The 16137-nt window shown below is 42.2% G+C and overlaps 1 protein-coding gene across 1 annotated transcript; it reads right to left on the bottom strand.

The window, feature by feature from the left end:
- Positions 1–4915: 4915 nt before the first annotated feature.
- On the bottom strand, positions 4916–15574 carry LOC123999467 (UDP-glucuronosyltransferase 2A1-like). Its single transcript, XM_046305301.1, has 6 exons — positions 14686–15574; positions 14167–14315; positions 13811–13942; positions 13480–13567; positions 11085–11304; positions 4916–5196 (listed from the first exon to the last, which is right to left on the bottom strand). The coding sequence occupies exons 1-6, from the start codon at positions 15407–15409 to the stop codon at positions 4926–4928; spliced, it is 1584 nt and encodes a 527-aa protein (XP_046161257.1). The 5' UTR covers positions 15410–15574; the 3' UTR covers positions 4916–4925.
- Positions 15575–16137: the final 563 nt, after the last annotated feature.

Genomic DNA, 16137 nt, shown 5'->3' with positions numbered 1-16137 from the left:
TGCTCTCATTTGTTGACTTCTGTAACCATATAAAAGCCTGTTTTGAGCCTCACCTGTTTACCTAAAACGTTTTTTTTTTGAATAAAGTACCAATCAATTTGGACACACCTACTCATTCAAAACTTTTGCCTGGTACTGTATCAGTTTGCAAACAATGGAATTGTATTTTTTATTTTTTATAAAGCCACATACAAACATGGTCTCCTTCTTGAGTAAGGCAGCTCCAAAATGCAGGTGTTTCAGCCTTGCTCAGTGCTTTCTGTGGTTGAGGGGCAGCCAGCGGACTATACAGAGCGTTGCCGTTGGTAATCATCTCTCGTTGCGCTGTGATTGGCTCAGTGTTCTGTCACTCATGGAGACACTACGTCACTGGAGAATCTACAGGGAGAGCTAGACAGTTGAAGCCGTCTTGGGTGCTGTCATAGATTTACATTATAAGTGCCCATCCAAGAAGGTTCAAGGTCATTGGCCACAGATAAAATGACCTCAAATCACGTTATAGCAACCGTAGCTTTTGTTTGGACTGATCATGCTACTTTCAAAATCTTAGCTAGCAAGCTAGACAAATAGTCGTCATCATGAACCACGTCCACAATCTACTGGCAAATCCTTTTCAATCCTATGAAGATAAATTATAGATACAAGGTATCGGTTCTCATCGGACATTGGACATAAACATTGGACAAGTTGGAAATCGCAAATTGTACAATGAGTGGTTTGGAACGAATCAGTGGCTAACTGCAAGCGTTTCAAAGCAATCACTATTTTGCTTCCTCTGCCTGCTATACGGTGGAGAGGGTTTGTGGTCCAAATCTGGATTTAAAGCTTTAAAACATCTCTCTTAAATAGTCTCTTTTCCAAGCTTAAAAAGGATCAACATTCACTAGCAAAACCATAGGCCAGAAAAGGTTAAATGCATTGACCATGCTGTCAATCCAGCATGACTTCTGCAGCGTTCAAGACAACTGGGAACTCGGTAAAAAAAAGGAGCTCCGACTGGGAAAATATGTTTTGAACGGTCATCCGATTTGGAATTCCAAGCTGTGAACTCGGGGCTCTTTCTTCCGACCTGATGATCATTTACGCCACGATTTGACCTTGTTTTTTTCTGAGTTCCCAGTGGTCTTGAAAGCATGATGTTTTATCTCACCTTTATTTAACCAGGCAAGTCAGTTAAGAATACATTCTTATTTTCAATGACGGCCTGGGAACAGTGGGTTAACTGGTCTAGGAACAGTGGGTTAACTGGTCTAGGAACAGTGGGTTAACTGCCTTGTTCAGGGGCAGAACGACAGATTTGTACCTTGTCAGCTCGGGGGTTTGAACTCGCAACCTTCCGGTTACTAGTCCAACGCTCTAACCACTAGGCTACCCTGCCACGCAACCTTTCTGTTCAATTGAGCACAGTACAACCATCGTGATAGGCTTAACGCTTCTTTCTCGCTCTCTCTCTCTCTGTATGTGGTAACTTAAAGAGTAAAGTTAAGGCAACATTTTGCTGAATTTATCTGAACTAACATCTACCTGAAATTCTGTCGCTGTCCATTTTGAAAGTGCTGAATGAAGGCCTTCCTCATCGCAGCTCGTTTGCTTGAACTTGTTTATACTAAGAACAAACAATGATGAATTTACCGAACATGAATGTAATGGTTCTAAAGTCTAAACTCATGTCGGCGTTCGTTATTATTGAAGGACAATGCTGTTCTTATCGAGTTTACACAAATCAAGGAGTCAGTAGCCACATTTGTTTAATCAAGTCAGCCATATCAGCTATGGTTTTAAAAAGTCAGTAAAGGAGGCTGAATGAATTGTATCGTTGCCAGACGAGGGTCCACTGATAGCCAGGTGTAGCGGTGGTAAGGATTCACTCCATGGTGCTGAAAAGAAAACTGCGCTGTTGGGACAGCTTTGTGTAGTTCCTAACAGTTCGTGGGCACCGTTTGTCACCGTTACAGTGCAATTCATGTATTGTTTAGTGTTCTGTACTGGCTTTGCTGGCATGCGTCTAAAAATGGGTGAGTTTGCCCCATCAAGATTTATATGCTAAAATCGCCACTGCAAAAGATGATGGAACATCAAATTCGCTAGGGATGTGGGTCCGGGCACAACTGTCTTCACTTGCGTAACGAACGAGACACCAACATATTCTGGACACACCTTTTTGTCCCAGCTCTTGGTCTACCTATCACAACAGCCATTCACCACTTGACTGTAATTCGGAAAAGTCCTTCCTTGGATCAGATGATGACGTGTGAAAATATCACGGAGTAACTAATCAGCTGGACACCAAATGCACATGCAACAAGTGCATAATTATTGAAGAACCAAGTTAATGTCATTATCAATTTAGGTTGTAAGTATCAAGGTAAGGTGACTTTTTAGGTCAGAAGCATTTGATTTTGCAATTCCACATATCATTTAGAATGTGTGTCTGTTGAGGTTTCGTTCCTCACGTCCATGTCAATCATTGGTTCATTGGTGAAATTAGCATTATGACGTCTTTAATTAAATCATTCAAAAACCTTTATTAATGCAATTGCAGACAGAAGTTGACAAACGGGAACATGGCACGCATGTTTCTGAGTAAGTTCTGCCTCATACTAAAGGTCACAAGTTGTTTTATTAAACCGAAGTCCCGCCTTCGTGATGTCACTGCCTACGCCATTACCTTTTTACTCCGGAGACCAAAACCCTGCATCCATGGCGATACAAACATAGAGTTTCAGTGTTTATCTAAAAGCTAGGCAATAAATGTCCCCCTCCCCAAAGTTGATTTATTGTGGAATATCTGAGTACTCTCTTATCTCCCACACTCCCCTGCAGAGTTCTGTCTCTGTCACACATTGAGTGAGTGAATGAGAAAACAACTGTGGAACCATTCTAAACCTCTATAATGAATATATATATTGTTAATCTGTAGTCTAGGACCCTATTAATATAACATAAGCACAATCAATTATTCTAATACATCAAAAATTTGTACAGCCCCAAATCATGACCACTAGGTGAATCCTGACATGACCATAAAAACTGTTTTCGCCCCATAACATAAGGAGACGTCCATAAAAACTGTTTTCGCCCCATGACATAAGGAGACGTCCATAAAAACTGTTTTCGCCCCATGACATAAGGAGACGTCCATAAAAACTGTTTTCGCCCCATGACATAAGGAGACGTCCATAAAAACTGTTTTCGCCCCATGACATAAGGAGACGTCCATAAAAACTGTTTTCGCCCCATGACATAAGGAGACGTCCATAAAAACTGTTTTCGCCCCATGACATAAGGAGACGTCCATAAAAACTGTTTTCGTCCATAAAAACCCCATGACATAAGGAGACGTCCATAAAAACTGTTTTCGCCCCATGACATAAGGAGACGTCCATAAAAACTGTTTTCGCCCCATGACATAAGGAGACGTCCATAAAAACTGTTTTCGCCCCATAACATAAGGAGACGTCCATAAAAACTGTTTTTTCGTCCCCCATGACATAAGGAGACGTCCATAAAAACTGTTTTCGCCCCATTTTCGCCCCATGACATAAGGAGACGTCCATAAAAACTGTTTTCGCCCCATGACATAAGGAGACGTCCATAAAAACTGTTTTCGCCCCATGACATAAGGAGACGTCCATAAAAACTGTTTTCGCCCCATGACATAAGGAGATACGAAATGTTATGTAAAAACTGATTTCTGAAATCCCCATGACATAAAAACTGATACGAAATGATTAAGTTCAATGTCTAATTTAACTGATTAATGCCCTATATAAAAAACTTACACAACTAGATAAAGTTCAATGTCTAATTTAACTGATTAATGCTTTTTATGTGTTATAATGACAACTTACACTGCTATAAAGACAAGGACAGAAAGGTAATGGTTTCTATATGTTATAATGACAACTTACACTGCTATAAAGGCAAGGACAGAAAGGTAATGGTTTCTATATGTTATAATGACAACTTACAATGCTATAAAGGCAAGGACAGAAAGGTAATGGTTTCTATATGTTATAATGACAACTTACACTGCTATAAAGGCAAGGACAGAAAGGTAATGGTTTCTATATGTTATAATGACAACTTACACTGCTATAAAGGCAAGGACAGAAATGTAATGCTTTTTATATGTTATAATGACAACTTACACTGCTATAAAGGCAAGGACAGAAATGTAATGGTTTCTATATGTTATAATGACAACTTACACTGCTATAAATGCAAGGACAGAAAGGTAATGCTTTATGGCACATGATTTTGGACAAATCAATCAAGACACCAACCATTATAAAGGGTTAAACATAGGTGTTAAATCACCAAGTACATTTTATTGACTACAGTTAAACCCCCCCCCCTTATATCTTAATGTAATGACATGAAAACAAAATGGCTGATTATTATACATGACTTATCAGCAGCTTTAACATGCTGTCCAGTGTAGGAAATCTTCATGGGTACCCTAGTTCATGAAGACCCTTTCACACTATGATAATGTCACCCATGGCGATAATGCTCACTACGATAATGTCGCCCACGGCGATAATGCACACTACGATAATGTCACACACGACGATAATGCCAACCACGATAATGTCGTCCATGATGATAATGCTCACTGCGATAATGTCGTCCACGATGATAATGCACACTACGATAATGTCACCCACGACAATAATGCCCAATATGATGTCGGCCACGGTGATAATGACCACCACGATAATGCAGCACACGGCGATAATGTCAACCACAACGATAATGCCCACTACGATAACGTCGGCCATGATGATAACGCCCACTACGATAATGTCAACCACAACGATAATGCCCAATACGATAATGTCGACCCATGGCGATAACGCCCACTACGATAATGTCTCACCGTGATTGTTTCATTACATGACATTATTACCAGACCAAGGTAGTCACTCTGTCTTCGGTCTTGCTTTAGTTTTCCTGAAGCAGAAAGTACATGTTTTAACTGAGACTATAATGAAGAGTGCCGTTACGGAGAGCAGGGCAGCGATCACGTCCAGACAGTGGTACTGGTACCAGCTCAGGTTATGGGACTCCACCCTCAGGTGCTTGGCACCCTTGTTGCGCATCACAAACTCAATCCAGAACACTGCTGTATCCAATGGCTTCATTGGCTGGTCGTGGTGGAGACTGGAAAGCCTCATCACGTTTTCTTTGTACCTGGTGAAAGAGAAAGGGATAGTAGTTATTTTCGTCTTATAGTATCCCGTCTGTTTATGCCATCACACCAAACTCTTTGTCACTCATTGTCATATTAAACTCGATCTGGGATCAGGTTTAGTGTCTAAAGCACTCAATACATTACGGTAATCATTGTTGAAATCGGGGAGTGGACTTTGAATCTGTCTCCGTCTGTTCGTAACGTACGTACATCAGACAGAAATTTGGGTGAATGATGTGTCTTGACATAGAGATCCGGCATTTACAAAATTACCCTGATAGGCCTCAGGGGGGCGCTATAGTAATATCTCTGCTGATCCTACAGCTATTGTATGCAGTAATCATATGCCTATGAACCAGATTTATACTGTTATCACTGAGGCGGTGTGCCCTAGGAGGAAGTCCACTGTGTGCAGCTCACCCTGCACTAACATAAATAACATGAGCATATCTACTTCTGATAAGCTTCCCAGTAAAGCAATGAAAACAAGTAAGCAACCCAGAAGAAGAAAAGTGCTCAAAACAGCCCATGTCAACATAAGAAACAAGGTTCATCAAATCAATCATTTGCTATTAACAGATACATCCCTGAAACTCACTTAGATAATACCCTTTGATGATATAAGTGGTAGTAATAAAAGGTTATAACATCTACAGAAGAGACAGAAATGCCAAAGGTGGAGGTGCTGTTTATATTCAGAACAACATTCCTGTAAAGATTAGAGAGGATCTCATGTTAAATACTGTTGAAGTAATGTGGCTACAGGTTCATCTGCCTCACCTAAAGCCCATTCTGGTGGCAAGCTGCTATAGACCACCAAGTGCTAACAGTCAGTATCTGGATAATATTAAATACTGTTGTAGTAATATGACTACAGGTTCATCTGCTTCACCTAAAGCCCATTCTGGTGGGAAGCTGCTATAGACCACCAATTGCTAACAATCAGTATGCTTGATAGTGTATGTGATATCAACAGAGAGGTATATTTTCTGGGGTGATTTAAATATTGATTGGCTTTCATCAAGCTGCCCACTCAAGATAAAGCTTCAAACTGTAACCAGTGCCTGCAACCTGGTTCAGGTTATCAGTCAACCTACCAGGGTCGTTACAAACAGAACAGGAATGACATCATCAACATGTATTGATCACATCTTTTATTAATGCTGCAGAAATTAGCTTGAAAAGCATCACATCCAGATCCATAGGAGGCAGTGAACACAACATAGTAGGCTTGTCTATGAAACGTTGCAGAGGTCATGGGGCCTAATATAGTGTATCAGAGGTCATGGGGCCTAATATAGTGTATCAGAGGTCATGGGGCCTAATATAGTGTATCAGAGGTCATGGGGCCTAATATAGTGTATCAGAGGTCATGGGGCCTAATATAGTGTATCAGAGGTCATGGGGCCAATATAGTGTATCAGAGGTCATGGGGCCTAATATAGTGTATCAGAGGTCATGGGGCCTAATATAGTGTATCAGAGGTCATGGGGCCTAATATAGTGTATCAGAGGTCATGGGGCCTAATATAGTGTATCAGAGGTCATGGGGCCTAATATAGTGTATCAGAGGTCATGGGGCCTAATATAGTGTATCAGAGGTCATAGGGCCTAATATAGTGTATCAGAGGTCATGGGGCCTAATATAGTGTATCAGAGGTCATGGGGCCTAATATAGTGTATCAGAGGTCATGGGGCCTAATATAGTGTATCAGAGGTCATGGGGCCTAATATAGTGTATCAGAGGTCATGGGGCCTAACATAGTGTATCAGAGGTCATAGGGCCTAATATAGTGTATCAGAGGTCATGGGGCCTAATATAGTGTATCAGAGGTCATAGGGCCTAATATAGTGTATCAGAGGTCATGGGGCCAATATAGTGTATCAGAGGTCATGGGGCCTAATATAGTGTATCAGAGGTCATGGGGCCTAATATAGTGTATCAGAGGTCATAGGGCCTAATATAGTGTATCAGAGGTCATGGGGCCTAACATAGTGTATCAGAGGTCATAGGGCCTAATATAGTGTATCAGAGGTCATGGGGCCTAATATAGTGTATCAGAGGTCATGGGGCCTAACATAGTGTATCAGAGGTCATGGGGCCTAATATAGTGTATCAGAGGTCATGGGGCCTAACATAGTGTATTAGAGGTCATGGGGCCTAATATAGTGTATCAGAGGTCACGGGGCCTAATATAGTGTATCAGAGGTCATGGGGCCTAATATAGTGTATCAGAGGTCATGGGGCCTAATATAGTGTATCAGAGGTCATTACAATCCGTTTTGTAGTGATTCCTATGTTGTTGATGTAAATAATATTTGTTGGTCTGTGGTGTGTAATGAGAAGCAACCAGACGCTGTTGGTCTGTGGTGTGTGGAACAACTCCAGACACTGCTGGTCTGTGAGTGTGTAATGAGGAGACACCAGACGCTGCTGGTCTGTGGTGTGTAATGAGGAGCAAACAGACGCTGCTGGTCTGTGGTGTTTAAGATTTAGATGCACAGACGCTGCTGTTCCACTGTGTGTAATGAGGAGCAACCAGACGCTGCTGGTCTGTGGTGTGTAATGAGGAGCAAACAGACGCTGCTGGTCTGTGGTGTGTAATGAGGAGCAACCAGACGCTGCTGGTCTGTGGTGTATAATGAGGAGCAACCAGACGCTGTTGGTCTGTGGTGTATAATGAGGTATCAGAGGCTGCTGGTCTGTAGTGTGTCAGAGGTGAGGAGCAACCAGACGCTGCTGGTCTGTGGTGTGTAATGAGGAGCAACCAGACGCTGCTGGTCTGTTGTAAATGAGGAGCAACCAGACACTGCTGGTCCGTGGTGTGTAATGAGGAGCAACCAGACGCTGCTGGTCTGTGCTGTGTAATGAGGAGCAACTAGAGCCATGCTGCTGGTCTGTTGTACTACATAGAGCAACCAGACTACTGGTCTATTGTGTAATGAGCCATGGGGCAACCAGACGCTGCTGGTCTGTTGTGTAATGAGGAGCCAACTACAGAACTGCTGGTCTGTGGTGTGTAATGAGGAGCAAACAGACACTGCTGGTCTGTGGTGTGTAATGAGGAGCAAACAGACACTGCTGGTCTGTGGTGGGTAATGAGGAGCAACCAGACGCTGCTGGTCTGTGGTGGGTAATGAGGAGAAACCAGACGCTGCACTTGACACATTTATGAAATTACTTATTCCAGTTACTAATAAGCACGAACCCATTAAGAAAATAACTTTTAAAAACGGTTCCATCACTGTGGATTAATGAGGAATTGAAAAATGGTATGGTTGAGAGGGACGAGGCAAAAAGAATAGCAAATAAGTCTGGCAGCACAACCGATTGGCCAACAAATTCCGCAAATTGAGAAATCATGTGACTAAACTGAATAAAAAGAAGAAGAAACGACACTATGAAACGAAGATAAATGACATAAAGAATGACAGTCAAAAAGCTTTGGCGCACCTTCAATCACATCTGCATCATCCATTGAATCAGATGGTTCATTCATCACAATGACATTGATAACTACTTTTTCATTGGCAAGATTAGAAACCTTAAGACATGACATGCCAGCAGCAAATGATGACACAACACATCCAAGACATATCTGACCAAATGATAAAAGACAAGATTTGTTCTTTTGAATTCCGTAAAGTCAGTGTGGAAAAGGTTTTAAAAAATATGGTCGTCTATCAACAATGACAAGCCACCGGGGTCCGACAACCTGGATGGAAATTTACTGAGGATAATAGCGGGCGATATTTTGACACTCATATTTGCCATACTTTCAACAGGCCTTAGTTTTGTCACACCTGGACTACTGTTCAGTCGTGTGGTCAGGTTCCACAAAAAAGGACTTAGGAAAATTGCAATTGTCTCAGAACAGGACAGCGCGGCTGGCCCTTGGATGGACACAGAGAGTTAACATTAATCATATCCATGTCAATCTCTCCTGGCTCAAAGTGGAGCAGAGTTTGACTTCATCACAACTTGTATTTATGAGAGGTATTGACATGTTGAATGCATCAAGCTGTCTGTTTAAACTACTGGCACACAGCTCGGACACCCATGCATACCCCACATCAACAAGACGTCTCTTCACAATCCAGAACAGACTATGGGAGGCACACACTACTACATAGAGCCATGACTACATGGAACTCTATTCCATAGTACTACATAGAGCCATGACTACATGGAACTATATTCCACAGTACTACATAGAGCCATGACTACATGGAATTTCTATTCCACAGTACTACATAGAGTCATGACTACATGGAACAGTCTATTCCACAGTACTACATAGAGCCATGACTACATGGAACTCTATTCCACAGTACTACATAGAGCCATGACTACATGGAACTCTATTCCACAGTACTACATAGAGTCATGACTACATGGAACTCTATTCCACAGTACTACATAGAGTCATGACTACATGGAACTCTATTCCATAGTACTACATAGAGCCATGACTACATGGAACTCTATTCCACAGTACTACATAAAGCCATGACTACATGGAACTCTATTCCACAGTACTACATAGAGCCATGACTACATGGAACTCTATTCCACAGTACTACATAGAGCCATGACTACATGGAACTCTATTCCACAGCACTACATAGAGCCATTACTACATGGAACTCTATTCCACAGTACTACATAGAGACATGACTACATGAAACTCTATTCCACAGTACTACATAGAGCCATGACTACATGGAACTCTATTCCACAGTACTACATAGAGCCATGACTACATGGAACTCTATTCCACAGTACTACATAGAGCCATGACTACATGGAACTCTATTCCACAGTACTACATAGAGCCATGACTACACGGAACTCTATTCCACATCAGGTAACTGATGCAAACAGTAAAATGAGATTAAAAATGTGATAAAAATAGACCTCATGGAATAGTGGGGATGTGAATTGTGTAACATTGAACAACACACAAACACACAACACACACTGTGAAGTCACACACAGATTACATTGAAACACACACAAAAGGAATGTTTATTTACACACACACACACACACACACACACACACACACACACACACACACACACGATAACATATGCACTAAACACACACATACAAATGGAATTTGTATTGTAGGTACAGAATGTGGTAGTGGTGGAGTAGGGGCCTGAGGGCCCCCCTTTACAGATTTGATGTTGTAAGGTGACTGTTCTGGGGGAGGGTCCTGAGGGCACACAGTGTTTGTAGGTATGTGGTGGGGGAGGGGCCTGAGGGAACACAGTGTGTTGTAGATATGTGGTGGAGTAGGGGCCTGAGGGCACACAGTGTGTTGTAGGTATGTGGTAGTGGTGGAGTAGGGGCCTGAGGGCACACAGTGTGTTGTAGGTATGTGGTAGTGGTGGAGTAGGGGCCTGAGGGCACACAGTGTGTTGTATATATGTGGTGGAGTAGGGGCCTGAGGGCACACAGTGTGTTGTATATATGTGGTGGAGTAGGGGCCTGAGGGCACACAGTGTGTTGTGAATGTATTCTAATGTTTTTTTAAAATTGTATAAACTTCCTTCGTTTTGCTGGACCTCAGGCAGAGTAGGGTATCCATAATAAATACAAATAGAAATCAACTGCAATGTCCCAAAGGGGGGAGGGGGCTGCATCATCCGTGGGGGACGACATGTTCACTGTTGCTTTGTTTTATAGGAGAAGTGAGGCATTACAGAACAACTCAAACGTGATCCTTTCCTCCCGGACCTTTTTAATACAGTAATGTCAAAAAATACCTGACACAGGTTGTTGGCTTTAAAATAAGCCAATCAGCAAGTGAGGAAACCAATCGTAAGCAAATATTTTTTTTGTTGTTGTTTAGTTTGGTAACATCTGCAAAAGGACTTACGATGGATCATTGATCACAGAGTTGAGTCCTTCTGTCAGATCTTTGGATGTCATCTTGTTGAAGTCCATGACGACAGCCGCTCCTTTGTTCTTCATGTGCATGACGTTGACTGACTGGTCAGCGAACAGAGGGATACCCACCATAGGAACTCCATGGTAGATGGCTTCATAGAGTCCGTTGGTTCCACCGTGAGTGATGAAGGCTTTGGTCTTCGGATGCCCTTTTGGGATATACAACACAACGACAATGTCACGCCCTGACCATAGAGAGCTGTTTATTCTCTATGTTGGTTGGGTCGGGGTGTGACTAGGTGTGGGTCATCTAGGTGTTTGTATGTCTATGGTGGCCTGATATGGTTCCCAATCAGAGGCAGCTGCTTATCGTTGTCTCTGATTGGGGATCATATTTAGGTAGCCATTTCCCCATTGTTGTTTGTGGGATCTTGTCTACATTGAGTTGCCTGAGTGCACACCAGTAGCTTCACATTTAGTTTGTTCTTCATTGTTTTGTTTTGGTGAGTTTCTTTTTATTAAAAATATGTGGAACCCTATTCACGCTGCGCCTTGGTCTCATCATTACGACGAACGTAACAGACAGAGAGAGAACAGGGTTGTAGGATCCCATTGATTCCTAGGTTGAAGATACCCAGGTTAGGACAAGTCTCGGGACCAAGCCCTAGGTTGAAGATACCCAGGTTAGGACAAGTCTCGGGACCAAGCCCTAGGTTGAAGATACCCAGGTTAGGACAAGTCTCGGGACCAAGCCCTAGGTTGAACATACCCAGGTTAGGACAAGTCTCGGGACCAATCCCTAGGTTGAAGATACGCAGGTTAGGACAAGTCTCGGGACCAATCCCTAGGTTGAAGATACCCTGGTTAGGACAAGTCTAGGGACCAATCCCCTAGGTTGAAGATACGCAGGTTAGGACAAGTCTCGGGACCAGTGCTGCTGTTAGATCATTTCTGGTCCAGTTGTTTAGAATTTTTCATCAGTTATAGATTTTTACATTTCAGTCATGAAAACCTGTTAGGGATGATGCGAATTTTCACAGCTTTTCGTTAAAAATCGCGCAACATTTCAAAGTCCTGCTACTCATGCCAGGAATATAGTATATGCATATGATAAGTATGTGTGTATAGAAAACACTCTGAAGTCTATAAAACTGGTTAAATTGTGTCTGTGGCTATAACAGAACGTGTTTAGGAGTAAAAATCCCTGGGAAAACTGTTCACCAAAAACACAAAAAAAATATTCATCCACCAGTCAATGTATTGTCTAAGTCGACAGAAAATATAGGTTCCCCTGTCAACGCCTACAGCTTCCACACGATGTCGCCAGTACTTCCATTTCATGGCTGCTTTATCCTTGTGGTCCTTCTGTAGCTCAGTTGGTAGAGCATGGCGCTTGTAACGCCAGGGTAGTGGGTTCGATCCCCGGGACCAACCATACATAGAATGTATGCACACATGACTGTAAGTCGCTTTGGATAAAAGCGTCTGCTAAATGGCATATATTTATTTATATTTTGGTTAGATGATGTATAGGCACTTCCTGTCTTGGGGCGCACCACAGGATGTTATGAAAGTGAAAACATGGACGATGATTTCAAGACTTGCTGCTATCGAATAGAGATCGCCCCGTGATCAATTGTATAGATTATTAACGTTTATTAATACCTAAAGTTGGTTTAGAAAAGTAGTTTGAAGTGATTTGTAAAAGTTTATAGGCAACTTTTGTAATTTTAAAAAGTGACGCTGCGTCTTGTAAAGGGGAATTTTCCTGGATCAGACCGGCCTTCAGAAAATGACATTTTGGGTATACAATAACGGATTTAATCGGGAAAAAGACCCAATTGTGATGTTTATGGGACATATAGGAGTGCCAACAAAGAAGCTTGTCAAAGGTAATGAATGTTTTATATTTTATTTCTGCGTTTTGTGTAGCGCCGGCTACCGCAAAATCTGTTGTTTAGGTGACGTTCTGGTATTTTGGGGGGTGCATGCTATCAGATAATAGCTTCTCATGCTTTCGCCGAAAAGCATTTTACAAATCTGACTTGGTGGCTAGATTCACAATGAGTGTAGCTTTAATTCAGTAACTTGCATGTGTGTTTTAATGAAAGTTTGAGTTTTATAAAAAACTATAGGTGGCGCTCTAAAATTTCCGCTGATTTGGTTCCTGCACCGGAACACCCATCCATAAGAAGTTTTAAGGCAGATGCTCCAATCCAGACGCGATTTACAATTAGTGCATTCGTCTTACGATAGCTAAATGAGGCAACAACACATCCCAGTTGTATGAAAATAGCTACGGGCTATTAGAATGGTAGTCTTATTAACCTTTGTTATCTTCAACCTGATCCTAGATCAGCACTAACTCGCAGGCCAAGACTTACCTAGTAAGTCATTCTGTGGAATCCACTCATAAAGTCTTGTGTTGGGAGCCAGGGTCTCTGGTTTCTCCCCACTGTATCTCCACAGCACCTGGCGAGAAAACAGGAATAAGAATCTGCAACGAAACGGTACTCATAACCAGAAGCTATGGTTTTCTGAAGGGGGCCCCGATGGTCAAATTCATCAACACCTCTGAATGAATTCTGTGTAAAAAAAAAACGAAGAAGACAAAAACAGTAGGCCAGAGCCCTAAGTAGTGCTCTAAATAGGGCATAGTGTACATAAATAGGGCCATTTTGGAACGAAGCCTGAAACCAACAGAACCAGACTCACCTTCTGTGGTATCTGTCCCAATGCAGTGGCTACGGTGTTTCCTCTCTCTGTAGTCAGGTTCTTGACCATGGAGCCCAGTGAAAACACTACGATGCCGTCATCTCCTGAACTCTGCACAAACTCCTCCATGGCCTGATAACCAACAATGACACAGTCCTAGTGTCTCAATGGTACCAAATATGATACTTTATTGGGATTCAATGATAATCAGCCTTCATGCCTGACTGTTACAGTTATCTTATTGACACTTGACGGATGGTCTATGTCTGTAATGGTACCTTTTAGTGTACTAGACTTTAGGTGACGTTTCGGACATCGGCAATCAGCAAAATAGCGTTTAAAAGCAAAAGCCTGACCTCTGAAAGTGGCTTTGCAGGTTTGCAGTGAAGTCCTCCCACAAATTTGAAGTTTGGCAGGAAAGGTCGAGGATACTCAATGTCCCAGTATGTTCGTATCAACCAGATGTCAGCCTTCCCCATCATCTCACAGAACCTAGTCGGACTTCCTGATGCGTGTAGAGAATAGAATCAGAACCTTCATTCACCAAGGAGACTATACAGTGGGGCAAAAAAGTATTTAGTCAGCCACCAATTGTGCAAGTTCTCCCACTTAAAAAGATGAGAGAGGCCTGTAATTTTCATCATAGGTACACTTCAACTATAACAGACAAAATGAGAAGAAAAAAATCCAGAAAATCACATTGTAGGATTTTTAAATTAATCTATTTGCAAATTATGGTGGAAAATAAGTATTATTAAGTAGGTAAAATAAAATAAAATAAAATTCCCTACATAGTGCACGGTCTGGTCTAAAGTAGTGCACTATATGGGAATAGGGTACCATTTGGGACGTAGACAGAATTCTGATCAACTTACCCTTTATCTCACTGTACAAAGTGTCCATGGTCGTTAGTAAGTGTACATTCATAAAGATATCAAAAAAAGTATACGTAATAAAATTGTGGACCCGCTCAAAGAAACTCATTTTGTCCGTGTACGGCAATTCCGGGGAAGGGACGTAAGAGGAGGGTGCTGGCATCTGTGCACATTGCCTCTCTAACACCATGCCAAATGAGAACCTCAAGGAGAAAATCAGAGGCAAGTCAAGAGCATCCGCGATTAAGTCACTGCACGGGAACATCGGATCAGAAAGGAGCGCGTCAAACTTGGACTGTTTCAGTGACTCCAGAAGCTCTTTGTTATCGAACATAGACTTACACATGTTGACCGTCAGAACATTCATTTTCTGCATGAAGTCTCGGATCCACTGTCCCAGCTGCAGCATGGACGTGTTGTGAGACTCGTTCATCCACCACTTTATGAAGTCATCATTGAGAGCCTGCCAGTCTTGTTTTTCATGGGGTACATCGTAAACCTTGAAGCCGAACTTCTCTGGCCTGGAGAAGTCGACGGACGGAGAGGCGGTTGACACCAGCACGGTAACACTATGGTTCCTATCCACTAGCTCCTCCAGGATCACTCGCATGTTGAGCCAGTGACTGTACTCTCCGGGAAAGACCAGCACGTTGCCACCCTGTGTGCCCAGACACCCGCAGAGCAGGAGGGCCACAGAGAGCAGCAGCATCCTCACAGAAACCATCCTGGGGAGTAGATTAGACAGTAGCCTCTGACACCCAGACTTCCGAGTCAATGAGATGAGGTTTGGAAGGATGTCTCTCCAGACTAAGTAGATAGAGACCGGAGGTTGATGAGTTCAAGGCGACCACACACAACCAAGAGAGGAATAATCGAAAAAGCCTTAAAAAAAAACCCAGCAGGTTTATGACTCTAATACGTCACAGCACTGTAAAATAGGGAGTATTCAGTGCAGTTTCAAAGCCTATTGGTCAGAGGGTATTATGATAATTAACGGTTGTGTAACTCCTGAACTTGAGCCAACTCTTTTTCAATGAGGTAAAAGTACACGCGAACAAAACAAACACATACCCTACTGTGAGAAGAGCTTGAATTTCACAGTATTTCCACAAAAGGTAGAGCCACTTCTGTTCCGTTTCAGATCTTGGCCCCAAAAGCTGAAAGTTCATCATTAGAACCTTCATAGAAACATCATTAAATCCCCCCCCCCACAAAAAAAACATAGTTAGTAATAATCAATCCTCTACATAATAATAGAACTGGATTTCAAGTTATTTCCCACTGCCTCAGACCACTTGTAAAAACAGCTAAGAGCATCGTTAGATGTTGTTTTTGTTGCCCTTCCGCATCACTTTTTACGCAGAAGATCTCTGCTAAACATATAATCAAGATGTTGATCTTGTCTGTCTATGACCTCTGACCTCAGATAACTTGTGAAATGAAGTTCACAAA

This window comes from Oncorhynchus gorbuscha, linkage group LG16, assembly GCF_021184085.1.
Source record: "Oncorhynchus gorbuscha isolate QuinsamMale2020 ecotype Even-year linkage group LG16, OgorEven_v1.0, whole genome shotgun sequence".
Lineage (NCBI taxonomy): Eukaryota > Metazoa > Chordata > Actinopteri > Salmoniformes > Salmonidae > Oncorhynchus > Oncorhynchus gorbuscha.
Note: the sequence above shows the minus strand (reverse complement) of the source record. Positions and strands in the feature narration are given on the sequence as shown.